The 25,890-nt window shown below is 50.3% G+C and overlaps 11 protein-coding genes across 11 annotated transcripts; 6 read left to right on the top strand and 5 right to left on the bottom strand.

Annotated features, from left to right (window-relative positions):
• Nucleotides 1-2,783: 2,783 nt before the first annotated feature.
• Nucleotides 2,784-4,753, top strand: ABOM_002725 (putative MFS transporter; the record flags this gene model as incomplete). The annotated part of the gene is made up of 7 exons (XM_022529855.1): nucleotides 2,784-3,023; nucleotides 3,074-3,169; nucleotides 3,227-3,511; nucleotides 3,561-3,686; nucleotides 3,768-3,863; nucleotides 3,926-4,451; nucleotides 4,515-4,753. The coding sequence occupies 7 exons, from the start codon at nucleotides 2,784-2,786 to the stop codon at nucleotides 4,751-4,753; spliced, it is 1,608 nt and encodes a 535-aa protein (XP_022391611.1).
• Nucleotides 4,754-4,814: 61 nt separating this feature from the next.
• Nucleotides 4,815-6,930, bottom strand: ABOM_002724 (Zn(II)2Cys6 transcription factor; the record flags this gene model as incomplete). The annotated part of the gene is made up of 3 exons (XM_022529854.1): nucleotides 4,815-6,009; nucleotides 6,064-6,558; nucleotides 6,602-6,930. The coding sequence occupies 3 exons, from the start codon at nucleotides 6,928-6,930 to the stop codon at nucleotides 4,815-4,817; spliced, it is 2,019 nt and encodes a 672-aa protein (XP_022391610.1).
• A 777-nt stretch (nucleotides 6,931-7,707) lies between these two features.
• Nucleotides 7,708-9,066, top strand: ABOM_002723 (putative voltage-gated K+ channel beta subunit (KCNAB); the record flags this gene model as incomplete). The annotated part of the gene is made up of 6 exons (XM_022529853.1): nucleotides 7,708-7,802; nucleotides 7,865-7,887; nucleotides 7,938-8,004; nucleotides 8,058-8,145; nucleotides 8,206-8,760; nucleotides 8,842-9,066. The coding sequence occupies 6 exons, from the start codon at nucleotides 7,708-7,710 to the stop codon at nucleotides 9,064-9,066; spliced, it is 1,053 nt and encodes a 350-aa protein (XP_022391616.1).
• Nucleotides 9,067-10,024: 958 nt separating this feature from the next.
• ABOM_002722 (peroxidase/cytochrome P450 family protein) lies at nucleotides 10,025-13,840 on the top strand (the record flags this gene model as incomplete). Its single annotated transcript, XM_022529852.1, has 8 exons — nucleotides 10,025-10,429; nucleotides 10,487-10,584; nucleotides 10,642-10,883; nucleotides 10,937-12,048; nucleotides 12,101-12,633; nucleotides 12,702-13,356; nucleotides 13,415-13,694; nucleotides 13,746-13,840. 8 exons carry the CDS (start codon nucleotides 10,025-10,027, stop codon nucleotides 13,838-13,840), a joined length of 3,420 nt encoding a protein of 1,139 aa, XP_022391615.1.
• A 313-nt stretch (nucleotides 13,841-14,153) lies between these two features.
• ABOM_002721 (alpha/beta hydrolase) lies at nucleotides 14,154-14,959 on the bottom strand (the record flags this gene model as incomplete). Its single annotated transcript, XM_022529851.1, has 2 exons — nucleotides 14,154-14,477; nucleotides 14,549-14,959. The coding sequence occupies 2 exons, from the start codon at nucleotides 14,957-14,959 to the stop codon at nucleotides 14,154-14,156; spliced, it is 735 nt and encodes a 244-aa protein (XP_022391614.1).
• Nucleotides 14,960-15,417: 458 nt separating this feature from the next.
• ABOM_002720 (acyclic terpene utilization AtuA family protein) lies at nucleotides 15,418-16,784 on the bottom strand (the record flags this gene model as incomplete). Its single annotated transcript, XM_022529850.1, has 4 exons — nucleotides 15,418-15,782; nucleotides 15,848-16,068; nucleotides 16,132-16,310; nucleotides 16,377-16,784. The coding sequence occupies 4 exons, from the start codon at nucleotides 16,782-16,784 to the stop codon at nucleotides 15,418-15,420; spliced, it is 1,173 nt and encodes a 390-aa protein (XP_022391613.1).
• Nucleotides 16,785-16,986: 202 nt separating this feature from the next.
• ABOM_002719 (uncharacterized protein) lies at nucleotides 16,987-17,563 on the bottom strand (the record flags this gene model as incomplete). The annotated part of the gene is made up of 3 exons (XM_022529849.1): nucleotides 16,987-17,286; nucleotides 17,357-17,474; nucleotides 17,529-17,563. 3 exons carry the CDS (start codon nucleotides 17,561-17,563, stop codon nucleotides 16,987-16,989), a joined length of 453 nt encoding a protein of 150 aa, XP_022391647.1.
• Nucleotides 17,564-18,127: 564 nt separating this feature from the next.
• Nucleotides 18,128-20,226, top strand: ABOM_002718 (alpha methylacyl-CoA racemase; the record flags this gene model as incomplete). Its single annotated transcript, XM_022529848.1, has 6 exons — nucleotides 18,128-18,390; nucleotides 18,536-18,744; nucleotides 18,807-19,516; nucleotides 19,571-19,653; nucleotides 19,713-19,791; nucleotides 19,861-20,226. 6 exons carry the CDS (start codon nucleotides 18,128-18,130, stop codon nucleotides 20,224-20,226), a joined length of 1,710 nt encoding a protein of 569 aa, XP_022391648.1.
• Nucleotides 20,227-21,071: 845 nt separating this feature from the next.
• ABOM_002717 (uncharacterized protein) lies at nucleotides 21,072-21,536 on the bottom strand (the record flags this gene model as incomplete). The annotated part of the gene is made up of 1 exon (XM_022529847.1): nucleotides 21,072-21,536. The coding sequence occupies one exon, from the start codon at nucleotides 21,534-21,536 to the stop codon at nucleotides 21,072-21,074; it is 465 nt and encodes a 154-aa protein (XP_022391654.1).
• Nucleotides 21,537-22,370: 834 nt separating this feature from the next.
• On the top strand, nucleotides 22,371-23,259 carry ABOM_002716 (DUF3425 domain-containing protein; the record flags this gene model as incomplete). The annotated part of the gene is made up of 3 exons (XM_022529846.1): nucleotides 22,371-22,446; nucleotides 22,502-22,581; nucleotides 22,657-23,259. 3 exons carry the CDS (start codon nucleotides 22,371-22,373, stop codon nucleotides 23,257-23,259), a joined length of 759 nt encoding a protein of 252 aa, XP_022391655.1.
• A 737-nt stretch (nucleotides 23,260-23,996) lies between these two features.
• Nucleotides 23,997-25,768, top strand: ABOM_002715 (cytochrome P450; the record flags this gene model as incomplete). Its single annotated transcript, XM_022529845.1, has 5 exons — nucleotides 23,997-24,209; nucleotides 24,269-24,485; nucleotides 24,540-24,608; nucleotides 24,688-25,290; nucleotides 25,347-25,768. The coding sequence occupies 5 exons, from the start codon at nucleotides 23,997-23,999 to the stop codon at nucleotides 25,766-25,768; spliced, it is 1,524 nt and encodes a 507-aa protein (XP_022391652.1).
• Nucleotides 25,769-25,890: the final 122 nt, after the last annotated feature.

The following is a 25,890-nucleotide window of genomic DNA, read 5'->3' as shown; positions in this document are numbered from 1 at the left end:
TCCCGCCAGGTGGTTGTTCACTATGCATTTCATCGAAGAAAAGAAACCGGCTATTGAACTCTTGTGCTTTCTTTCGTGGAAGTCCACCCCGATTCCTCTTTTTCACCTCTTCCGCCATGAGCTCCGACGGTGGTTGGCAGGCAATAGGAGATGCCTGGGAGAACTATAAACAATGTGTCATAGTGTATGGTTCCTTTCAAGGTTCCGAATATAAGAGCGAGATTTAGAAAATTCAAGCAAGTACACAACAAAGAGTAAAATAAAGCACGGTTCATAACCCATGATTCCTTTCACGGATCGAAGTTGTTTGTTCACGGATCCAAAGAGGCATCCAAAAATTGATCAAACGAAAGTCGATCATATTACTATCATCAGCAATATGATCCCATGGAGATTGGTTCGTGGCGCCAGCACTAAGAACATTATCCGCGGTAAGGCCCACAGGATCGCAGTCATTGTTAAGAACCTCGGTCTTTCTTTTGGGATGCCAAAAATTCCCAGGTTGAAGACCATTCTGGTCACCTGCGACCGAAGGAACGGGGTAGAACCCGGTATGGAAGGTGCTGGCTTAACTAACGAAGTTAGCTCTTGGCAGCTATGAGGTAGAGACTGAGTGAAAGTGCGAGTCTTTTGAACGACCCTAACTGTACCTTCAGGTGGTGGTGGGTTGTGGCTATTGACGGACTCAATGTCTCTGGGTAGCCCCCAGCCCCGAATAGTGCCAACTTTGCGGATTCTTCCACACACCTCGTCACGTTGGTCAGGAACCAGCCACCCGAGCTGGACAAAGCAGAAGTTGACATACTTAGTTCACTAGAAGAGTAAGCGCTAATCTCACAATGAAGGGTTGATCATCCACCTCCGTCAGCTTCTCTTCTGGAAGTCTAACTTTCGGTCCGACGTGATTTGAGCCCTATAGTAATTGGTGTCTGGGCCCAACTAACAGTCTGGAGGTTAAACTCACATCAACTTCTATCATGACAGGAGACATCTTCCCTTTAGCCAGCCCACGTGGATGCACAGCAAGAGAGATAATAACTAAGAGAAATAGGTATAAAGACTGGACTAGGACTTGGAATTCAAACGTTTGTAAAAGATCGTGAATCCAATGAGGAAACACCAGTTGTGGTGTGAAGAGTTGGCGGTTCCTGGAGAACATCGTGGAATGCTAGGGATTATCTCTGTTTATAATGGTCCCGGGATCACTGAATAGGTAGTGAAAAGTGAAGATGTTCAACAAGAGGATGTTCCAACAAAGAGTGTTCAAAAAGAGGGTGCAGTGATGAGAGAAGTTCAAAGCATTGAAAAACAGTACAAAGTGGGATCCTTGCACAGTGAGCCTCTAAGTTGTATGCTCCCATATTTCAAGACCAACATTTATAGATGAAGATACCTTTTGCTGAAGGATGTTACTGGCACGAAGTGTTGTGATTCTGTTGATATGGTTTACTGATCTTGCTCAGTGTCTATCCAGTTCCAGCTCCCTGACGGAACCGTTGACAGGGCTGATCAGTGAGCTTATGCGATACTCGCGGTTTGGATTAGAGGATCGCGGCGTGACAATGAGCAAAAGCGGCGAGGTACTGAGCACTAACACGGGAGATGACAAGGAAAATGAGGAGATGGTGGCAGAAATGCGCTACATAGGTATTCGGCTGATTGAATCTTAATATCTCTGCCATCCAAGCATGCCTTGGTAGTAGCAGCACATGAGTGTTCGCAAAACCATGCTCAACTAGCGTGCACCAGATTGGCACATGCACGGGGAGTACTCTTTTCTATCATTCCAATGTTGAATTCCGCCGGGCGACTCTGTTCAATATTGTAATATCCAGACCGAACGGCCTAGCCTCCGGACCTAATATAGATCACCCATGTGAACACCATCCACAACCAAGAACAATATATGCTATCTTTGCGTGCTCTGTCACGAAAATCAAACAATAACTCACGGTCCCTGCCCTAACGGCGACCACATGGTTGATTCCATGCTTGCCAGGAACTACTTTGATGGAGTGCCGTGATCCCATTCTCCACCTGGATATCCAGACAAGGGTTTGTGGGGCATCGGCGAAATTTTCGGCAACGCAAAGTTGCCAAGCAAGATGCCTCTCGTTCTCCGTCCACTAGACCACACTAGACTGAACAAGTTCTGGCCAATCTTGCCGCTTCGAATACGTAGAATCTGTCAACCCGAGGAAAAACCTGGGGAACGATCCCAGGCTATGTTGGAACCCCGCAAAACCATTCCACGCCTGTTAGCATTTACCCTTCGACCCAAGGATCATCACATCCTCTTTTCTAGGCAAAACCGAGTTGATACAAGAGAGACAAGAATTAAAAATTCGGAACTAGAAAAAAGAAAACCCCCAGATTCAACAGCTCGGCAAGCTAGCACAAACCTAGTAAGGTGCCTGAAGCCAAAACACAAGCTAGCCGATGATGTGCTTGGAAGGCACAGTGATGCAAAGTCCCCGCCAGACGCTCTATTGGCCATACTGTACGATGAACGTGTAGGCGTATACTACAACTGCCGTGCCGGGGATGCGTTTTCGACTACGCTCAGGTTAAAATTAAAATGGTGCGATACGGTACAATTGTATTGTTGGAGCGTGGTATGTGTGGCATGCCGTTTTCTATATAAGAACGTCCACTGCTGCCCCTCCCAGAATGGAGCTGGTATTCTTCTTCTCTCTAGGGCTTGGTGTACCCTATTGATCAACCCAGTCTTTATCTTTTAATCCACGGGGAAGAAGCACACACGAGGAAGACGATTATTCAGAATGGCTGATATTGAAAGGGCCGACAAGGGTCCTAAGTACCAGGCGACTGCGCCGAGCGACGATGACTGCTCGAAGGCATCGATTGCTGTCGGACAGGAGAACCTTTCCGCTGTGACACCGCCACATGAGTCGTTCGAGGGTTACCATCGGTTTGATCCTACGGCGTCTTGGACGGAGAAGGAGGAGAGAGCGGTTGTGTGGAAAACCGACCTGTTGCTTCTCACATGGCTCTGTGTCATGGTATTGATTCATTTCTGGATTTGCCGCAGATCAGCGCTGACACGGTGTAGTTCTTTGGCTTGCAACTCGACCGCGGAAACTTGTCCAACGCACTCACAGATAATCTGCTCGATGACTTGAACCTCTCGTCGAATGATTACAACAATGTATGCTAACGACGTACACTTCTAATGCTGTGACAATCTCCTAACAATGATCTCTAGGGAACCACAATCCAACTCATGTGCTTCCTCGCAACTGAATTCCCCGCACAGCTTCTGATCAAGCGATTTGGATTCAGACGCGTTCTGCCGATTATGATGATGCTGTGGTCTCTAGTTTCTTGGGCCCAGGCATGGATGACCGGTCGGGCCAGTTTTTATGTCACCCGTGCCTTGATCGGCGCATTTGAGGGTGGTTTCATTCCTGGTACTATTCTGTTTGCCACATACTTCTACAAAACGAGGGAGCTGAGTGTGCGGCTCGCTTTCTTCTGGTCGACATTGAACGTAAGTCACACGGGGTGATCCGGTGTCTGGCATGGCTGACACGCGACAGGTTGCTCGCATTATCTCGTCTCTGCTCGCCGCGGGAATCTTAGAGATGCGCGGAGTTCATGGAAAGACAGGCTGGTTTTGGCTGTTTCTGATTGAGGGTCTCTTGACTTTTGTTATTGGACTAGTGGTATGGATCCAACGTTGGCTGTGCCGCGCCAGGGCATGGGTTGGCATATGTGAAGACAGAAGCTAATCTGGTTGCACATAGAGCATCATCTATCTTCCCAGCTCCCCGACCAACACAAAAAGCGTACTCGTGCCCAGACCATGGTACACGGAGCGCCAAGAGGTGATCATGATCAACGTACGTTCCTGCACACAAACTATACTGACCTACGCATCGTCGGCTAACTGATACGATCACAGCGCCTGCTCCGGGACGACCCATCGAAAGGTCTCACCAACATCCACGAACGCGCTACCCTCAACGACGTCCTCCGTGCCTGGAGTGACAAGTCCATGTGGGGTCTATACCTCATTGGCCTTGTCGCCTACATCCCACAGAACCCAGTGCAAGCATATCTATCACTGACCCTCAAACGGATCGGGTTTTCAACCTTCGACTCCAACATGCTCTCCATCCCATCCGCCGTGCTCCAGATTATCCTCATGCTGGCTCTGTCGAGCAGCAGTGAGTATTTCGGGGAGCGCTCTTTCCACTGTCTGTTTGGCGAGTTCTGGTCCTTGCCACTTCTAGCGGCAATGCTCGCTCTCCCCAACGGTGGCCGCGAGTGGGGCCGTTTCACCATCACGACCTTGATCTCCGGGTATCCGTACTTCCACCCGATTGTGTCGGCCTGGATTTCCGAGAACACGTTCGATGTGAAGAAGCGAGCCATTACGGCGGCAACGTATAACGTGATTGTACAGGTGGGATCCGTGATTGCGTCGCGTAAGTACCGCCCCTACCTATGACGGAGGCTCGGAATAGTCAAGCTGACGGAGACCACAACAGAGATCTATCGCGAGAACGACAAGCCATACTACTTCACGGGCAACAAGGTGCTTATTGCGATCTGTGCCTTCGCCATGGTAGTCTTTGTGGCGCAGAGGGAGTTCCTCCGTTATCTCAATCGACAGAAAGAGAAGAAGTGGAATGCGATGTCACAGGAGGAGAAGGTGGCTTACCAGTCGGACCAGGCTGCTCGAGAAGGCGAAGGAAACCAGCGGCTGGACTTCCGCTTCAAGTATTAAGCTCTTGTTGCATGTATTCGTCAGGTATTAATTGAGTGTTTGAGATTCTGGAAAGGTCACTTCAGTAAAGACCCACAAAATCTGTGCCTGTAGCAACGTTCGTGAAATCAGCACCAGGAAAGAGAATATCCTGGGCTGAGGCCCGTAAGATCTGGGACGCGATGTCCTCGGTGATTGCGTTCATCGGCATAAACGATGACCAGATGGGTGACAAAGGGGCCATTTCCTGCGGTTCAATCACTACGCTACTTGGATCAAACAGAAAATTGGATGTCCCCTCGTCATACGTCGGTTGAAAGAGATTGTTTGCGTCTGGGTATTTTGGAATTTGGTTCTGATCACCATCCCCTGGACTCCCAAAGGACATATCACAAATCGGCGCGTAGGTCAAGTCGTTCGCGTCGGCTGGATAAGCAAGTGGGTCTAAACAGGTGGATGCTGTAGTATCATAATTGGTCAACTCGGCAATTCTATTCGCTTGTTGGTCCCAAGCTTCGCATTCCTTGGGGGATGCCCGATGCTTGCTGGTACCATGATTTCGAAGAGGTGTTGTTAACGAGGGTCCAATGATGACCTGTACTTCTGCCATTTTCTGGTAGAGAATATCGACCAATTTCTTGTTTCCTCCGCCGCGAAACGTCGACAGTATCGCGTGGAGACGTGATAATATATAACTCGGACGACTCTCACCATCCCATTGGGGCGAAAGTGGCAGCGCAGCGAGGTCCGTCATGGCATCGGCAAGGGAATTGGCAATCTCATAAATCTTGAGCTCCATACCCAAGCCGTGCGCCTCGACTGCGGACCGGGGTAGCTGCGAGACGATGCTCACTAGCTCCTTGGCGACGTTAAGTGGGAAGCAGAGGGACATGGACCGGTCGGCGGACGGGGAAGACCCCAGATAGCCTTTTGGGGATAGTTTCCATAGAATCATTCGCATCCAATGCCGAGTGACGCACAAGTCGGCCTTCTGTACGTCCGAGATCCGGTCAAAAAGCGTCGATCCGTCCTGCAGATTCCGCTGAAGACCTTCCAGGAAGGGCCAGTCGACACGTCCCACACTATTCACACCAGGCTGCAGCTCTGAATGTTCATCCTGAATAATGTCGAACATCCCTGATTTCTCGAAGATCTGAAAGAGGCTGAGCAGCTTGAGGAAGGCGGGGAGAACATGGGATTCGTCGTTTTCGTCAATCACCGGAGCTGAGATATTCGTTTTCAACGTGACTGGGTACCTATGGAGGATACAAACTCCTCTGTTCCAGATTAGCTGCTGTGGAGTGACCGGAACCATTTCTCAACCGACTCACCGTTCTGTGACAAAGAGTAGCCAAAGCACACGCCGACGCAATTGTTCCTCCTCGAACGACAGGGAATTGTAAGAGGACTCTCGGTGGAGTCCCATGATTTGGGCCATGGAAATGGCTTCTCGTAAGTGCAGCAGCGATTCGCTCCCACCGGGCTTTTGGTTTTCATAGTAGACATGCAGGAAAAAGGACGTCCGGATACTGTTCAGGTTTACCTGGGACCGGTAATGACATGAGTTCCGAGCCCGCAAGCATTCCGCTGCGAACCTCTCGGCTGTGATCGTCTCCCGGGCACTGGGACCTTGCTCTAATCGTAGTTGAGCTATCGTCGCTGCTGCCACAGCAGTCGATAACGCATAAGTCTCATCGTCACTGTGACCAGCGTCCTGTTGAAGTATAGATACTATCTCTTCGACGTTGACAATCGGCCAAACCGGGTACATGCGCACGTGGTAAATGGAAAGCGGAGAGGTCAGGGTATCGAGAGGGATGCGCGAACTACAGTGTGTTAGAGCCGACGGACGGCCAGGTATGTATGTACATTGCGCCAACAGATGCAACCGACCTTTCCATGTGCGTGGTCTGGCGCGCAGGTGTAGTGTTCGGATGAAGCCTCTCGAGCATCGTTTCCGTCGCGCCGTGCGAAGCGTCGCAGTCATTACTATCGCCGCCACCCTGCGCTTGCTCGATAAGGTATTGCGTCGTCGAGCGCAACCGCCTCGGCCCTCGACATTGTTGAACGCGGACATAGGTACATTTGATTTTGGCCTTGATGCAGGACCGACAAGGCTGACCGCCGCCACAGCGGATCTTTCGAATCTTACAGCCGTCGCAGGCGCGCTTGGTCACATTTGGTTTGACAGAGGACATCTTGACGATCAGTTTGGCAGCGTATCCATCACGCAATGTCCAGGGCTAGCTCCAACCGATAAGCTCAACGTAACTCCGAGCCGATCGTACGGATGCCTTTACCGCCTTGAGCGAATCCTGGCGATAAGAATGATCTTCTCACCAGCGCAAGGACAGGCCAGATCGGTGTCAATGTGCGACAGCAGGAACCGTTGATGCGGGGAAATTCAGAGTCAGAAAACGCATTGCATGAGCTAGGCCATGAGAACAGGGGCAGCAGTTGCGCGACGGCCTCCACTCCGCACGCCATCGCTCCACCCTTTGACTTTAGGGCTAAAGTCGCGCCGGTCCTCGACGGCAGCCCCCAATTGGGTCGCGCCGTGGCTCTACCGCGTTGGACGGACTTGAGATACTCGCCATTGGATCACCACCGAGGCACCAGCACGAAAGAGACAAGGCGCATCATGATTGTCTCGCAGAATGCCCCTCCGAACATTTCTCCGTTCTCCATCTCGCTGTTTACCCGAGCCCCGCACGGGAGTCTCTTATCGCTTACCATTCGTCGTTATCAGCAACTGGGAGACTCAGTATTTCCCCCAAAGGACAAGATGTGATCCAAGTACTCGCCGCTGAGTGGACAACGGGTCGGGCTAAACGAAAGCTCTACTCCCAAGCGGTGGCAGAGTGTTTATCGCCGACGCAATAAATTGCAGCGCGGCCGCTCTTCAGAGGGGAGCGCCGTAACACCCGGAGAAGGACACCTGACCCATCGCATTTTCCGCACATCCACTACTCGCAATGGCGTGGCCAAACAAGAATAAAGACATGCTCTACCGTCGGGTGGGCAACTCGGGTCTGCATGTGTCTGCGATCGGCCTGGGAGGCTGGTTAACGTGAGTTTTCCGTGCGGCGGGCCGTACACAAACGATAATATCGCTAACGTTTTGGCGGAAAGATTCGGCGGGCACGTTGACGATGGTAAATTCGATCAAGATCAATAGGACTGAAGGGGTGCTAATCGTGGGCAGATATTACATTCAAGTGCATGAAGCAGGCTTACGATTGCGGTGTCAACTTCTTCGACACCGCAGAGAGGTAAACATTCTTGCCGAGCCGGGAAAACGAGTACGCCAACTGACTGATCATAGCTATGCCAATGGCCAGTCTGAGATCGTCATGGGAGACGCGATCCAGAAGGGTGGCTGGCAGCGCAGTGACCTGGTGATCAGCACAAAGGTAGAGAAGCAGATTTCTGACATTCTGACCAGAAGTTGCTAACTCTCCATGTCTCCTCAGCTAAACTGGGGGTTAGCTAATGGTGAAATCCTCATCAATAACCACGGATTGTCCCGGAAACACATTATTGAAGGTACACGCGCATCGCTCCGACGGCTGAAACTCGACTACGTCGACATAATCTACGCTCATCGTCCCGATCGGCTAACACCGATGGAGGAGACTGTCCGTGCGTTCAACTTTGTCATTGACCAGGGCTGGGCCTTCTACTGGGGAACGTCGGAGTGGTCTGCAGACGAAATCACTGAAGCTTGCGGCATTGCCAAGGCCTTGGGCCTGGTGGGGCCCATTGTCGAGCAGCCCCTTTATAACATGTTAGATCGGAAGAAGGTTGAGGGAGAGTTTCAACGGTTATACACTCGGTGTGGAATTGGTTTGACCACTTTCTCTCCTCTCAAGATGGGGCTCCTGAGCGGCAAATATAACGATGCAACCACCCAGCCTCCACCCGGTTCGAGGTTTGCAGAGAGCCAGGATAGATTTGCCAACCAAGTGAGGAATGACTGGGAGAATAAGGAATGGGCAGGAACTATTGAAAAAATTGTCAAGTTGAAGGTACGAGTCAACATCTATATTTCCGGTGCTATTTTTGGCCCCTAGTTTCGCTGAAAAGCAGACAACTAACGAAGTAATCAGGGCTTGGCCGATAAGCTCGGATTTAAGTTATCACAGCTCGCCCTCGCGTGGTGTCTGAAGAACGAGAACGTATCCGCCGTGATTACGGGCGCTTCCAGACCCGAGCAGATCGTTGATAATGTAGAAAGCTTGAAGCTGTTGCCGAAGTTGACTCCGGAGATCCTTGCAGAGATCGACGATTTGCTCCTAAACCGTCCTGCTCAGGACCCGGCACGCCAGGACTGAGAGGGAGTTGTTTTCGGCCTTTTGAAAAATAGATAAATGTCAGCGATTAACGAACAAATCAAATCAAATGCTTATTCCGAGTTCAAGTACGAACCCAGCGTGTCGAAGCGTCATAATTCATAACTTCGGGCAGATATGCTAGTATTAGCTTCCGGGCTCCCCGAGCGTTCTTTGGTATGACTTCATGCGGTTGACGAGCGTCGGGGACATTCTTAATAAAGAAATCCGAATGCAACTTGCTGAGCCGAAAACTGTATGTCTGTCGACTGTGTACCCCGTAACGCTCACATACATGGTTATCATGAATGCTCAACTACAGAGTCCACCGCGACTCAGAAACAAAATCCGCCTATATAAGCTACGGTTACCTTCTGCGCCTTCCGGAGAGCATGTCGAGCTGGTAGCTAGACAATAGCGGGAATAGGATCTGAGTGGCGTTGGTAGTACGCCGAGTCCGATATGTGCATTGGAGGACCAGATGTCATAGACCATTGTGAGGCATTGTTAGCCGGTTGCGGAGGGATGGGAAACTTACCAACCAACGCAACACCTAAAAAAGATGTTGTTCGCGTGTCTGGAGAAGTCATTGATGTCAACGATGGAGCTTAATTGCCGTGGCTCGGGTTGTCATGGACCCACTCCGGATGCTTCCACAGTAGGGCTTCAAAGCTAATCGGTCTCTCAAGATCTAATCCATTGATCAGAGTGGCTGAACGGCGGATATTGTGGACCGCCTATACGTCGATATGCATCTAGTAAGCATGTCAACGACGTATTCCCCATGACAGTCCACACACCTAGTAAACTTAACCTCGTGGGAGCTGGTCGGTCCAGCACTCGTACTTAAGCATTTGGGTCGCTTCCAATTGACTATCACAATCTTAGTTTAAATATACTCAACTAAATGAATCACATATCATAGTGTCAATACCCCCCTGTTGGAACTAGCTGAGCCACGATGAAGGGGGTACCAAGCTCCACCGAGGCTTCCAGTAGCGTACCGGGGCTACCGGAGTCCTCGCTACAAGCTCATGAGCCCCTGACTCAGAAGCAAGCAGCACTGGATCGCCCGAGGAAGGCATCGGTGCAATCCGTCAATGGCCATCATGGTGGAATGGCTGAGAGCTTCGGCAAAATCACCGAAGTGGTCAAGGCCGCCCGTCGCCCGTTACCCACCGAGACAGGTGATGGAACCTACATCGAACCTGAAAAAGGCGGAAGTCTGTGGGGAGATCTGCGTGCCTTGGAAATCAAAGATGCAAATACCATGAAGGATCTAATTGAAAGCAAGGCCGGTGGTCTTGTCAAGGGCAGTGGCCAGGCGGTAGACGACAAGACGATGCTAATGGAGCGCATCATACAGGTAGCTCCAACGTGCAATGAACAAAACAATGCATGGTGCTGATATTAATATCTTTAGCTTGTTGCAAAATTGCCCTCTGAGTCTAGAAACCGTGTCAAACTTACCAACATGTTTCTAGGAGAGCTGTGGGACTCGCTGCCTCATCCCCCTCTCTCGTAAGCATTTACTCAGGCACACTTGCCCAAGCGACAGTTGAGTCTGACAGATTTTAGATATGTCGGCGACAAATATGTTTACCGCTCAGCTGATGGGTCCTACAATAATCCTACTCTGCCCTGGTTAGGTGCTGCAAACACAGAATATGCTCGGACGATCGAGCCGCTGAAGGTCAGACCGGCCACATTGCCGGATCCTGGCTTGATCTTTGACAGTTTATTCGCACGAGACACATTCAAACCTCACCCGAACAAGGTCTCCAGTGTTTTTTTCACTTGGGCTTCGTTGATTATCCATGGTAAGTGTCCAGGCGATTCCTCTAGCGTCGGATACACCTTTAACTGGCCTCAGATATTTTCCAAACGGGACATCCAGACGAGACTATCAACAAGACATCATCATATCTGGACCTTTCCATCCTCTATGGCGACAACCAAGAAGAGCAAAACATGATGCGCGAATTCAAAGATGGCAGGATCAAGCCAGATTGCTTTTCCGAGCCACGTTTGCATGCGCTCCCGGCCGCCTGCGGTGTTATTCTAGTCATGCTGAACAGGTTTCACAACCACGTAGTCGAGCAGCTCGCTGCTATTAATGAGAATGGTCGATTTACCCCGCCGTCAAAGGATATCATCGACCCAGTGGAAGCAAGGACCGCCTGGACAAAGTACGATAATGACCTGTTCCAGACAGGTCGCCTCATCACCTGCGGTCTGTACATCAATATCACCCTGTACGACTATCTACGCACGATCGTGAACCTGAACCGCGACAACACCACCTGGACCCTGGACCCGCGCGCGCACATGGAACACGATACAGTTCCCACGGCCCTGGGGAACCAGTGTTCGGTAGAGTTCAATCTAGCCTATCGATGGCACTCAACAATCAGCAGAAAAGACGAGGCATGGACGGAACAGGCATATCAGAATATTGTCGGCAAGCCTGGCCACGAAGCCACCGTGCAGGACTTGATGGGTGGCATGAGGAGGATGGCTGGCAGTATCCCTAAAGACCCAGCTAAGCGCGAGTTCGCTGGGTTGAAGCGGCAATCCTCCGGCAGGTTCAAGGATGAAGAGTTAGTGGACGTCTTGACTATGGCCATTGATGAAGTGTCGGGTTCCTTTGGGGCCCGCAATGTTCCCAAGGTTCTGCGATCGGTGGAAATCCTAGGCATGGAGCAGGCACGTAGATGGAATGTTGGATCGTTGAACGAGTTCCGGAAGTACTTCGATCTGAAGCCCTATCAAAGCTTCGAGGAGATCAATTCCGACCCCGAGGTGGCAGACCAGTTGCGTCATCTATACGAGCATCCAGATTACGTCGAACTGTATCCAGGAATCGTTGCCGAGGAAGCTAAAGAACCGATGATTCCAGGTGTTGGCATTGCTCCTGGATACACCGTCTCCCGTGCAGTGTTGTCCGACGCCGTAGCGTTGGTTAGGGGTGACCGATTCTACACGGTGAGTGTTTTCATACTATAAAGCATCTAAGAACATACTGACGCCCGAACAGAAGGAATATAACTCAAGGAACCTCACCAACTGGGGGTACACTGAGTCAAACTATGATTTGGAAATTAATCAGGGATGCGTGTTTTATAAACTGGCATTGAGGGCCTTCCCACAGTACTTCAAACAGAACTCGATATACGCCCATTATCCCATGACAATTCCAGGTGAGAATCGCGAGATTATGAGGAGCCTTGGACGAGAAGAAGACTTCTCCTGGGACCGTCCGTCCTATACGCCTCCCCGTACAATGCTCTTTGACTACCCGAATGTCCGTCGTATTCTCGAGGATTCATCGAATTTCCGCGTGGTTTGGGACGAGGCAACCGGATACGTCTTTGGGAAGGGTGGCTATGACTTTATGCTATCCGGCGACTCGCCGTTCCACTCCAATCAGCGGCGGATTATGAAGGAATCGTTGTATCGGTCACAGTGGCACGAGGCTGTCAAACAGTTCTACCTTGAAATCACCGAGCAGCTGTTGTCGGAGAAATCATGCAGGGTGGGCAACGTCAACCAGGTTGATATGAGTCGCGAGTAAGTCTCACGCATTTCCAAAGATCAGTCCCTGATGTCCATTGCTAACACTACCTTTTCCACTGCAGTGTTGGGAATCTCGCCCATGTTCACTTTGCCTCCAACATCTTTTCACTTCCTCTGAAGTGCAAGGAACACCCGCACGGTGTTATCACCGAGCATCAAATGTTTGATGCTATGTCCATCATTTTCACGGCCATCTTCTTCGACATGGACCCCTCCAAATCATTCCAAATTCGCCACCTAGGTCGCCAAGCAGCGGAGAAACTTGGGCCACTTGTCGAAGCGAACGTCAAAGCTGTGAGCTCAGCCAGTTTCCTTTCCTCCCTGATCGACGGCCTCCGCACGAATAAAAATGCGCTTTCCGATTACGGAGTGCATATGATAAGAAGGCTGCTAGACCACGGCTTAGATGCCTCGGAGGTCACTTGGTCTCAGATCTTGCCCACGGCCGTCGCGATGGTACCAAATCAAGCGCAAGTGTTTACCCAAATCATCGACTACTACCTCTCCGAGGATGGGAAGAAGCATCTACCCGACATCCAACGACTTGCCAAAGAAGACACGCCCGCGAGTGATGAGATGCTCCTGCGCTATGTCATGGAGGCAATCCGCCTAAACGGCACCTTCGGCTCGTATAGAAAATCTCACACCCACCTAACACTCGAAGATCAGAAGAACACGGTCCAGGTTAAACCAGGAGATATCGTATTCGTTAGTTTTGTAAGTACTCTTAATCCGTCGCAGCTGGTCGATCAACTCCGGCTAACAGTCAATGCAGGTCGAGGCCAACCGCGACCCTAATGTCTTCCCAAATCCCAACGAAGTGCAGCTCAACCGTCCCATGGAATCATATATCCATTACGGTGTCGGTCCGCACACATGCTTGGGTGGCGAGGCAAGTAAAGTCGCTCTAACAGCCATGTTGCGTGTGGTTGGCCGGCTGGAGAATCTTCGCCGTGCTCCGGGACCACAGGGAGAGTTGAAAAAGGTCAAACGACCCCATGGCTTCTACACCTATATGCGGGCAGATGAGACTAGTCTCTATGCATTCCCTATGAGTAAGTCGATTTGTGCGTCTGTAGAGGGTCCGCTGCTAACTAAGGAAATAGCTTGGAAGCTCCACTACGATGGTACTATTCCGGGCAGGGAGCGGTCTGTCCCGGAAAGCCTCGTGTGCAATGTTCCTGGACATTGGCATGAGTGATACGATATGCACTCTTTACGAACAGATATGCGGTTAGGATAGCCAAGTTTGCGATTAAGTAATATTTAGTGAAGATTGGTAATTAAGTAGCCTAAACTGCGATTATGTATGTAAAATGGACGTAATATGCAGAAATTCATTTGTTAACATAACTTGCGGATGATGGACTAAGTCAGCTTAGGAGTCCTATAGGAATAGTAATGGTCTGTCTGTGTATGAGGAATGTCTGGGCCCAGACAGCCACAGTGTAGTCCAAATATCTATCAAGGTTCTGTAGGCTAACCTGGAGTTGTCGAGTTCGTCGGAAGTTATACTACAGTTTGGACCATAGCCCGGCGACTATATCTGCAACATCTTGGGGTCTGCTTAGGAAAGGGTGATGCGACGTCTTCAGACGATAGGTCTCTGACGTTCCTAACATTCCAACCATATGCTCTTGAATGGCCACTGGTAGCATTTGGTCCTCTTCCCCAAGGATATATGCAGTTGGAATGAGCCTCCAGGGCTCGTGAGAGGCTGTACCATGAAAGACCGGCAAGGAGGTATGCGTGAGGGATGCGGTCCACCGGTCGCGTTCGGATGGTGTGAGGTCATGGAAGGCGTCTTCGGGGCCGATGTTATTGTAAGCATAACTTCCCTAAAGATACTAAAGTAAGTACGACGGTGACACCGCACAATAGTGTGTTTGCCAAAAATTGAGGTACACACCTCTACTTTTATCCAGGGCATCAACTGTCCCCCGGAAGCTCCAACGAGACTAACACCCTTTGGGACCACAAAGGCGACCACGTATACAATTGTCAACACCCCCCCACTCTTGCCTTGACTCTGGCGTGTGGGCCTTTCGAGTCCCTCAACTGCCCCGGAGCTTACCAGCCCACCGTATGAGTGAGCAACGACAATGATATCATCTCCGGAGTCACAGAGGTGCTCAAGTGTGCCATGTAGCTGGGAGACGTCGTCTTCCAAAGTTTTAGTAGGGGGCTCAGCACCTGTGGATGGGTGCTGCACAGTAATACTTTCGAATCCCCTTTCTGAGAGGCAAGTATCAAGTCCGTCGTAAAAGGCCGGGGTGCTCCAGGCCCCTGGAACCAAGACAACCTTCGGTGTAGGAGTCATCGCGTTAAGCTTGGGAATTGTTATTCAGCTAGTATGTGTCAAAGAACCAAGTCTAGAAAGACACTGGAAAGCTCTTCAGCGCAACCTATATAATACCCAATGCTGCATTCCGCGATTAGCTCCAACATCTCAGCCGGGACCCAGAACAGGCTCTAAAGGTGTCGGAACACCATTCCGTAGCGCTGAGACTACAGCGGGATCTGGTTGATCGGCACAAGGTGGCTAATAACTAAACAGTGGTTGGTACAACTTCCTTCGGCCCGGGGTCTGCTCCATCTTCGGTGTTTGGCAGATCTATCGTGCGAGTCCCGAGAGTTTTCTCGGCAACCACTTCGGCTCTTAATAACGTGGTTTACAACACCTTAACACACCAGGAGTTGACAAACTCCGCAGAGAATGAAAGAACATTTCCTTAATATTGAACTGCATTGAAAACAAAATAAAAATCTAGAAGCATCTCACAAAAGCATGCCTTGGTACGGGTCATCCTGCCACACCCAAGGCCTTACCAAGAATCGCACAGGAATGTCTACTTGTCGCGCACGCATAAACTCCCCAAAGCTCTTAGCAAAGCCGTCTATAATCGATGAGCTACTGACACCTTCCCGAAAGATACCGTACATAACGAAATGTACGGCATGCAGGTGCGGGAGTTCAAAACGCTCTACCCTGTATTCCGGCTGGTAGCCGTCGCCCAGAAGCTTTTGAAAGCACTGGGTAGAGAGGAAGGTCCGTAGCCAAGGCCATTCATCTGCATTACGGACCCCAAGGCCGACATTCGTGTTACCGCCATCATCTCCAGATCGGGCAAGAACAATGGATCCTGTGAAGTAAAAGGGTCGTTAGTCAGAACTGTATACAAAACCACAAAGTGTAGGCCTACTATACCTGGGGGAGCGCGTTTAGCTGGGCCGAACGACTGCAAATCAACAGGATCCGTAGGTTCGTAGGACCGCTGGCCAGCAAATGATGCGGTTTTCAGGATTGGGTCTACTTCGATAGGCAGTTGCCCTTCGACATGGGCCCGTACTTTCAAGGTAGACTGTTGGAAGCGCGCTCGGAAGTACCGGATATAGGGCTTCGGTGCCAACGTGCGCAAGTCCATGTTCCTTTACATCCTAGTCTTAGCACGTATTCTTGTTCGGAAGTAGATCTTTAGATATTAAACTTACGGATGAAAGCGACAGTAGCCCTGCATAGCGCAAAACATGAATGCCTTCGTGAAGTGACCAATTGCCTCCTTGGTAGGTGCCTGAACGAAGTGGCGAATCATGACCGTCGTCTCCTTTTGTGATTTGGGATCATCAGGTACGCGTCCATACACGTCGATAGCAATGGTGGAAAAGCGGGACTAATCTAGGTAATCTAGGATTTGCTTCCGCTGGAGTTCAACCTTCTCCTTGATGTCGAGCCCTACGTCATATGTAGCCATCTCAGCTTGGTAATCTCCAGAGCTACAAACAGCAAGATTGGTCGTAGGGGGCGGCGGATTTCCCTTCACGCCAGTCACACGAACCCGATTTGGGGCCTCTTCTTCAATCCTTATGGCTTCTAAGTAAGACCCAACGTCGGGATTAAGGTAGTTTGGTCCTTGGATTTCATAGACTAATCGAGCCTTGACGGTATCGACTGTCACAGCGCCATTGCTTCTAGGGTGTATCGTGATGACAGAGCTGCCGTCATTGTAAACCTCCGTAATGGGATATCCCACCCGGACAAGATTGGGGATAGACTTGAAGCCGCAGAAATTGCCTCCTCTTGTATAAGGACCACATTCCGTCAAATGTCCAGCAATCAGGCTTCCAGCGAGTCGATCATAGTCCATGTCAGACCAGCCGTGCCACCTAACACAGGTTAATCATTTGCAAGCGCTGCACCGCCAACTGAGGACACTAACCAAGAAGCTAGAGCGATCACCGGAGAGGCATCGCAGCATCGACCACAGATAACTATTTGGGCCCCCGCACTCAATGCGGCAACGATTCCTTTGGAACTAATATACGCGTTCGCTGGCACGATGCGATTCTCTAGTCGTTCAGATCTTGGCCGTCGATATCTAGGTGAGGGAACTGTTCAGCTTTGCCAGCCGCCTGGGAGGCCTGGACATCTGCTGTAACATTGTCGCCGTCAACCCATGCCACCTTGACGTCACCCAGGCCTTTGCTCTCCAACAGTTCCTTGGTTGCTTTGTGTAAGCCGTAGGGGTTGAGGGCTCCTCCATTGTGGACGATCTTGATTCCCGTTTGGGCGATAACCTCTGCAGCATTCTTGTAGTTAAGATGGGTGAAGAATCCCTTTTCATACCCTAGCTCTGGGTATTTTTCCTTCTGGGTCGGTGTCGTTCAGGTTAGACAGCCTGTTCTGAATAGGACTGACTCATGATACCAGAAAGCTCACTTCAAGCGCTCGCCAGGCAATATTCACTTCAGCTAGATAGTCCGCAAAGATGGCGTCCAGAGGACCTTCAGTGGCCAAACGGTAAAGCTCGTCGGGGCCATCGCAACCAGCACCAGAGCTAAGAAGGAGTCAACTATAGACCTATATATACATCATAGGGATATTAGCATACCAATTTCCAATACGAATCGCACGTCTTCCTGTCATTGTTGTGACTAGCTGTAGGACACAATAAGGGTTAGATCCAGACTCCCTGATCTTCAACGGCAACGCATTAATATAACCACTTCTTAACGGAGATCAGAAACCTCCGACCTATGCTGATAGACCTTACATGGTGTTTTGCATAAGGGGCAATTCCACAGCTTTCCACTTGTCCGCGACTCGCCCATCAGATTGAGTCTCGGTCAGATAGTTAATTTGAACCATCTACGTAAGCCTCCGAGATAGGATCATAGTCCTTCTTCAGGTCCGAATCCCTTCGACCGAGTATTATCGGCACAAAGCCTCACAGAAGCACATCCCTTATCTAATTCTATGATTACTTAGAGCTTACCATCAACATATCTCTCCGCACCAAGTCCCGAAGGACCCACTTGGCCAACATTTGGAAGGGTGGGGAACTTACGCAGCACGATGGTCAGTGCTTATGCATACGCTCCCTGCATAAGGCACGCCTAGCAATAAAGTTATCCCCGTATTATATAGGTATCCTTGAACCCTCTCTGAAGAAACAAAGAGACCAGATCTAACCCCCAGACGAAAAGGAACATGGCCTACTCAGTCCCCATAGAATCCGCCCAACTTCTACGCAAGGGTATCTTACAGAACCCTTTGCTCATATCGAACATTCCCAGCGATGCGTCCTCTCTGGCAGACTACGTCACATTCACAGGAAATGCAAACCCCAACATCCCCATAAACTGGCGTTTTGCTGAAAGTATCTCGGCATTGAAGGGGCTCGAGTCCCTCTGGATTAACGCTCTATTGAAGGCGAAGTATAACCATGGTCCGGTGAAGGTTGAGATCGATACGTGAGTACCGCCTTTCGAAAACCTAGCTTTCGTTCCTTTTTTTGCATTTTGTCATATGTCTATGCATTTTCAATTGTTATGTATATGTGGTGCCATTGTGGATTGATATATGCTGTTCAATATGCGGTTAACTAATTCATCTTAGCGACCATGCCACGCTGTTCATCATGTCAACCCTTGTTATTGATGTCGTCGACGAGAACGGGAAATCAGCAGACCCAAATATGTCTCCATTTCAGCGTATCCTATCGATATTTCCCAGTCCAGAGAGGGATCTTGGACAAGCTACCCCTCACCGCTCATCCATCACCAATATCTACAAGACGAAAGATGGACGGTGCTATCATGTCCACGGTAACAATTAGCCGAGTCCAACAGAATGGTCCAAGGAGCAGGTTGTGGCTAACTACTAACAGGCAGTATGGATGCTGGTCCCTCCTCGACAGCACTGGGTCTAGACCCTGATCGCGAAGCCTCCTCAACTGCCGATGCAACGAGTGTTATCCAAGAGCGTGTTCAGCAACTCACCGCTGCAGAGATAGACGAACTGATGAACGAAAAGTACCACCAGGCTGGGACAATTTGCTACTCCACTGACGAATACAAAGCCAGTGAACATGGCAAGGCTAACGCACATATTGGTCTCTATGAGCTTAACCATGTTCCCAACCAGGCTCAAAAGCCCGGCTGGTGGAAGTCAGTCCCAGGTACAGGTGTAGCTCGGCCTCTGGCTGGTCTGAAAGTCCTTGACCTATGTCGCGTGATTGCTGGCCCTAGTATCTCCAAGGGATTGGCCGAGCTTGGCGCGAGTGTGATGCGCGTAACTGGTCCTGGGGTCGTAGATGCATATGCTCTGCATGCTGACTTGAACTGGGGCAAGTGGAATTGTTCAATTGATCTGAAGACAGACGAGGGGAAGGAGGCTCTGCGCAGGCTTATTCTCGAGGCTGATGTTGTGCTGGATGGATACCGACCCGGCGTGATGGAGAAGCTTGGATTCGGCCGGGATGCTGTGCTTGAACTTGTCAAGAACCGGCCATTCGGTCTTGTTTATGCCCGTGAGAATTGCTACGGCTGGCATGGCCCCTGGCAGCATAGAAGTGGATGGCAACAAATCAGTGATGCGGTAAGTCGTGATCCACCTAGGTAGTAGTGGGCTTTATTAACATGAATCTATTAGAACTGTGGTGTCTCCCTCGAGTATGGCCGCGCCACGGGACATGATGAAGCCGTTACACCCATCTTCCCGAATTCAGATTACTGGTAAGAAACTGCAATATCTCATGTACCTCCGCCCTTGGATCCTCTAACACAGCCCGTAGCACCGGGGTTATGGGCGTCTGCGGAGTCATCAACGCACTGATTGAAAAGGCCGACAAGGGTGGATCCTTCTTCATGGACGTAAGTGATTGATACCTTTTCCATTCCTTGTAACGTCAGTTCTAAGTGAGCTGTTTTAACATGAAACAGACCGCCCTGAACTATTACTCCCAGTGGCTGGTGAACAGCGTGGGAGTCTATCCCTCGTCTGTCTGGGAGGATGTCTGGCAGCGGCACAACCGCATCGCCTTCCGCCATAACGATAATATGCCGGCCACCATTCCACTCGTGATGAAGTCACTCATGCTAAACAGCGGTGCGCAGTTGTTCCAGCCGCGCTTCTTCGAGATCCGGCATTCTGGAGCGATTGATCGTTACTTCAAGGTGCTTCGTCCCGTGCTCAACTTTGGTGATAAGCAGGTGGATCTTCGGTTCAACATTGGAACAAGAAGCAATGGCCACGATGCTGCTCGTTGGCCGGAAGACCTACGGACGGAGATAGTCACCAGTGCGTAGTCTGCACAGTTGGTTTCGGTTGGGACTGCGATGGCATTCACAGTGTAGTAAAGACGAAGTCCCCTTACAGATAATGTATCTCATCTTAACATTGGCTTATAAACAGTTTCTATATGTACGCTCCTCCTGGTACATTATTCCATCAGCAAAAGCTCGTTGTTAGATATGGTAGCAACCAGTATGCCTAAATTATATCTATCTACAATTTCCCTCCTTAAATTGGCCCTAACGACGCATGTCGAGCATCCTGGACATTTCGTACAAGGCTCGCTAACAAGGCAACGACGAGAAGCACAATTTTGCCTTGAGTTCAGACCTAGATCAGGCGACGGAACCTGCAACGTTTCTGGCAGCTTTCGGTTGTTGAGGAAATTGGTTGAGTAAATATACGGCGGAGGATTTAGGAGGGCCGAGCCCTTGACGTTACGACCATCCGCATTTTCGAATATATGGCAAAGATGTTCCTCTTATTCTGCGGCGTTGGCCGAAGAGGTATCGGAAAGTGCCTGGCTAATTTGCTGCGGGCTCAGCGGTGCATAGTTGAGAACAGAACCCAGTCGTCACCTAGGTGAAAGAAGTCCGTCGGGTTCGCATTTTCGAAAGAAGCCAGTAAATCTGTCCAATATGGTTCCTCACTCAAGCGATATAGTAGAAAATACGAAATATAGCCAAGATATGCTAAATGGCACACTCACTGGTGCAGCTGCGCAGGTAGCAGCAGCGGAGATAACAAGAGCTGCTAAGATCTGTTTGATGGAGAGGCGCATTGTTATTTGAACTGTTGGAGCCAACGACTGCAATTGGGGGAACTATTCCAGCAATATAAGCTTACCAAAGGTAACTCTCTACCTAGGACTGATATCATGATCCGACCGAATCACAAACCCACATGGCTTCAGCTCGCCGCTTTCCATTCTCCTGGTATTCTCCTGAATGATTTCTATGTTCTCCTCCGTGTTCTCCTCAATCCACGCGTTCTCCTCCGCCGTCAGCGGTGGTGGCAATAACGATGGATCTGGCTTCCACCACTGCTCCTGGAATACTTTCGTTCCATCTGCCCCGCGAAACATGTCTTCTATGTCCTGGTCAAATACCTCCCGGTCCAGAAAAGCTTTGATCAGTCGGGGTGGAAGACCGATCGCGTCTACCACGTCGTAATCCGACGTTAGGGTTCGGAGGACACCATCGGCACGCATGACAAAAGAGGCGGTGCCGTCAGAGCTGGACTTTAGATTGCGCATGATATTGGACAATTCTTGTTGGTCCCGGTGATTATTGGGGTTGGGACCGTAGCGGCCGCTGGCAGCCATTCTTTAGTTTTGAGTTGGACGAGATCTGAGGAGGTTGTTTGGAAATATTTCTGGAGATGGTTTATGATCGATCATACGACGGGCTAATTTACTCTCTATGTACCAACGCAACAAGCCACATGACCGTGTGCAATTGCAGTAAAGCCCCCGGTCTTGGAAACAAGAAAAATAAAGAAATTGCCGGTGTGAATTGAGATATACGTGGTTCGATGGAGGGGAAACGAAACTAGACCGGTTACGCTGCACGGCGGCGCTGTCAAATTGCCACGGAATCTCATTCTTGCAACTCTCCCGGGTGACAGTCTTACAGAGTAGTCGATCATTAGGTAAATGACCACCATCACTTCCCTTGTGGTAGAAGAATCAAATTATGCTTATGGTATTGCCTACTTGACTTCAAGTACCCCACCTTGGTAGAACGCAGCTGTACCACATGAACGGACGACATACCCAATCCTATACAGCAGTATATATCCAACACTGTGTCTTACAAGACCTGAGATAAGGAATTCAAGACATTATATGTCGGACGAGGGTCCCGGAGTACTACTGACCATCGTGTCCAGATATGCATGATGCCTCATGAACATGGTCCAATCACGGTTATAGATATATATATACATACTGGTGGGGATCGTTTAGTAGGCGTAAATCTTTCACGGAGGCTGTGGACAGCAATACACCACCAATAACTGCTACAAGCAAATCAAACTTAGAGACCGTTCAAGAAGCCCTCAAACTGTTAATCACAACTGACCCCGTACCAATGGAATCACCCCAGGGTAACAACACTCTTATTGCGAGAGACACCATGGGGCTGCCTGGGTGCAGCATATGATAGCAGCAGTGGAAGCTCTGCAGCGCGGGTGCCAGGAGCGTCTCCGCGCCATATTCTCATCGTGGGAGCAGGGTGAGCGCACTCGACAACGAATCCGACCCAACACGCAGGCCGCTAACCCAGCAAGTGTCACCATGGCTCAAGGTCTCCTCTCACCGAGGCGGTGACGTGACGCCGATACGCAGTTATCCATCGAATGCCTCTCATGTGTCGGATAACCGTCTCTCTATCCAACAGCCATTTAATACTGATGGAAACACCACAGACTAAGCACCCCCACAGGGATTCCCCTCTTCTCACTCAAACCTAGCCAGTCCTCTCCTGGCAAGTGAAACAGCGTCAGGATCTCCCGCAGCAGGTTTTCTGACCCCCATTGACGAGTACGGCCATATATCTCCGCCTCTATCGGCCACATGCCCTTGGTTGGCACATCCAGACCAAATCGCCGCCTGTCCATCCCTGCCCTCCCCGCTCGACTTGTTACACGGTACAAGACGAAGCTTCTTGGCGGACAACATCAGCCACGTCCTCCAAGTGCGGGCCATCCGTGATCCGGAACGTTTGGCAAGCGGGTGGCTCATTTACGGCTTTAGCAAAGGGCGAGTTTCTCCGGGTCTTACGGCTGTTTCGCAGATCCCGCCATTTTTGCGGCCTGTCCTGCTGCAGATGCCATGCGGCCATCCCGCCGCACTAGACCTCCTTATCTTGCCACAAATACGGATCAACCTCACCGAGAACTGGGAGAAGAATGACTTTAGAGAGGTATTTGACTATATGTCGTGCTGCCAGAAGGTGCGGCAGCGAGGATATCCTGGAGCGCGACGGCCAAGACAATCTCTGTATCCGATTGGTGATTTTTTACGCGTGAGAGTGGGTGGGGACTGACGCCGGATTTTGTGGAAAAATATCCCGGGTTGTTGAAGCGGATGGATAAATGTCGATGCGGTGTGTTTCCGGGTGGGGTCTCATGTTGAATTGGCGATGCGGAAAAGGAGTGGCGCCGGGAAGGAATAAAAAGCACTCTTCGGGTTCACAGCCGAAGAACACGCTGAAGTCATTGCCAAGAATTGGTTGGCATGCATACCGAGGCCGATCTTTACTGGGCTGGGTCGAGCGCTGAATCATTGCTGCACCTTTTGGTAGATTCCATGGCGGTTCTTGCTCACTTAGGGCTAACACTGAGTCAGTGGTAAGGACCACCACCTTGCGGATCCACACCAATATATGCGGGGTGTAGATCTGCATGGTAAATGGCCATTTTTGTGGATGTCTAGAACTCCTCAAGCGAAGCCATTGATAATATACGCCACACCATAGGGCCATATCTCGTGTTGTCCTTGTGTCAAATGGGTAATGAGTTCTTGGAATGTTTGCCCGTGTCACCAGAGGGGCACGATGTTAATGCATCATCCGTTATGCTCGCTAGGTAGGCATAACCAAATGCCGTGATTCATGTCGTGGGTAATCCCGTACAGGAATGACCCGGAAGCATTCCTTTCCTCTAAAATTAACTTGCTGGGCCATCATATAAAAGCGATACAACGGCTCCATTCAGTTGATTGCAGTTGTTAGAACAGTACATTGCTTTGGGAGTTCATTCTATACCCGACGGCCTAGGCACGATGCTGGGTGATGTTTTAGACAGACTATTGACCAATAATTCGGTCACCCTCCTTGTCACGGTGGCAGTGGCAGTAATTGCCTTATATCTCTCCCCCTCCAAGTCAAACCTACCATTGGTGAACGATAAGAAGCCAGGGGAATTCCGATGGACAAACGCCCGCAAGCGCTTCTTGGCCGACGCGCATAATCTCATCAGAGCTGGGCTCGCCAAAGTAGGGTTTCCGACAAGAAACATGGACAACAACTGACAATGACCTTTGGCATGGAATAGGCCCCGGTATTTCGCATTGTGACGGAGAATGGGAAGAGGCTTATTCTCGATGCGAAGTATGCGAACGAGCTCCGAAGCCACGATGCTTTGAGCTTCGGCCTCCACACGGCGAATGATTTCCATGCCCATATAACGGGCTTCGAGCCGTTCAAGCAAGGCTCGAACGACGACAAAGTCTTTCAAGATGCCGTGCGGATGAAACTGACGCAGAGCCTTGGTGAGAAAGCAAACGTGGCTTGCACTCAAATTAGTATCTGACATTGTGCAACAGGGAATCTCACCCAGCCTCTCGTTGATGAAACAGTAACAGCGCTTCAGACAAATTGGACGGACGATACTAGTAAGTATATTGCAGCCACTTCTACTTGGTCCCTCCGGTGGGACTACATAAGATAGATGACCAAATGCTAATAGGATAGCTTGGCATGCGCTCCCGCTTAAATCCAGCATTCTGAAAGTCGTCGCCCAGCTGTCTTCAAGGATCTTTCTGGGCGATCAGATATGTCGCAACCCGAACTGGCTCCGCATCACGGTGGACTATACCATCGATTCCTTCAAGGCGGCTGAGGCGCTACGCCTGTGGCCCAAGGCTTTCCGCGCCATCGTTGCCCAGTTTCTTCCATCGTGTCGCAAGATACGGGCTGAATTACAGGAAGCGCAGGATATTATCTGGCCGGTGCTAGACGCCAGGCGTCGAGACAAACAAGCTGCGATCTCAGGTGGAAAGGAACCGGAACGGTACAACGATGCGATGGAATGGTTGGAAGAATGTGCAAAGGGTCGCTCTTATGAACCTGCTTTCGGACAGTTGATATTTTCCGTTGCTGCCATTCATACTACATCTGATATGCTGACTCAAGTGCTCTATGACCTCTGTGGTCGCAATGAGCTGATCCAAGCTCTACGCGAAGAAGTGATCACGGTAGTGCAAGAAGAAGGGTGGAAGAAGCCAACTTTATACAAGCTGAAGCTCATGGATAGCGTGCTGAAAGAGAGTCAGCGTCTGAAACCGATCGGAGTGGGTAAGTGCTATTCGATGGTTATAACTCAGATCGAGAGAGCTGAAAGAAATTTGTAGTCTCTATGCGGCGGGTTGCCATGGCCGACCTGAAGTTGTCCGATGGTACTTCTATCCCTAAAGGCTCATTCCTAGCCGTATCCAGCGAGCGCATGTGGGACCCTGAGATATACCCTAACCCCCTTGAATTCGATGGCTACCGGTTCCTCAAGCTTCGCGAAGTTCCTGGACATGAGACCTCTGCGCAAACCGTGGCTCCATCACCGGAGCATATGGGGTTCGGGTTTGGGCGTCATGCTTGTCCAGGTCGGTTCTTCGCCGTCAATGAGGTCAAAATTGCGTTGTGCCATATCCTGTTGAAATACGAATTCAAGTTGGCTGATGGGTCAGTGCCCCGGGCTAGGCAGAATGGTGTCTCATTAAACGCGGATCCTATGATAAAGCTCATGATCAGACGACGACAGGAGGAAATTGCTCTATGATTATAAGGGATATTCAGGCTGAGGAGTCTACATTTGACTGGTATCACAAGCGTGTGGTTTAGCTTCATTGATACCTCGAGTCAGGAGAGCATGCAACATTCACATTCCCCTCACCATGCACA

This window comes from Aspergillus bombycis, assembly GCF_001792695.1.
Source record: "Aspergillus bombycis strain NRRL26010 chromosome Unknown contig00019, whole genome shotgun sequence".
Classification (NCBI taxonomy): Eukaryota; Fungi; Ascomycota; class Eurotiomycetes; order Eurotiales; family Aspergillaceae; genus Aspergillus; species Aspergillus bombycis.
This window is presented reverse-complemented; position numbering and strand designations above follow the sequence as displayed.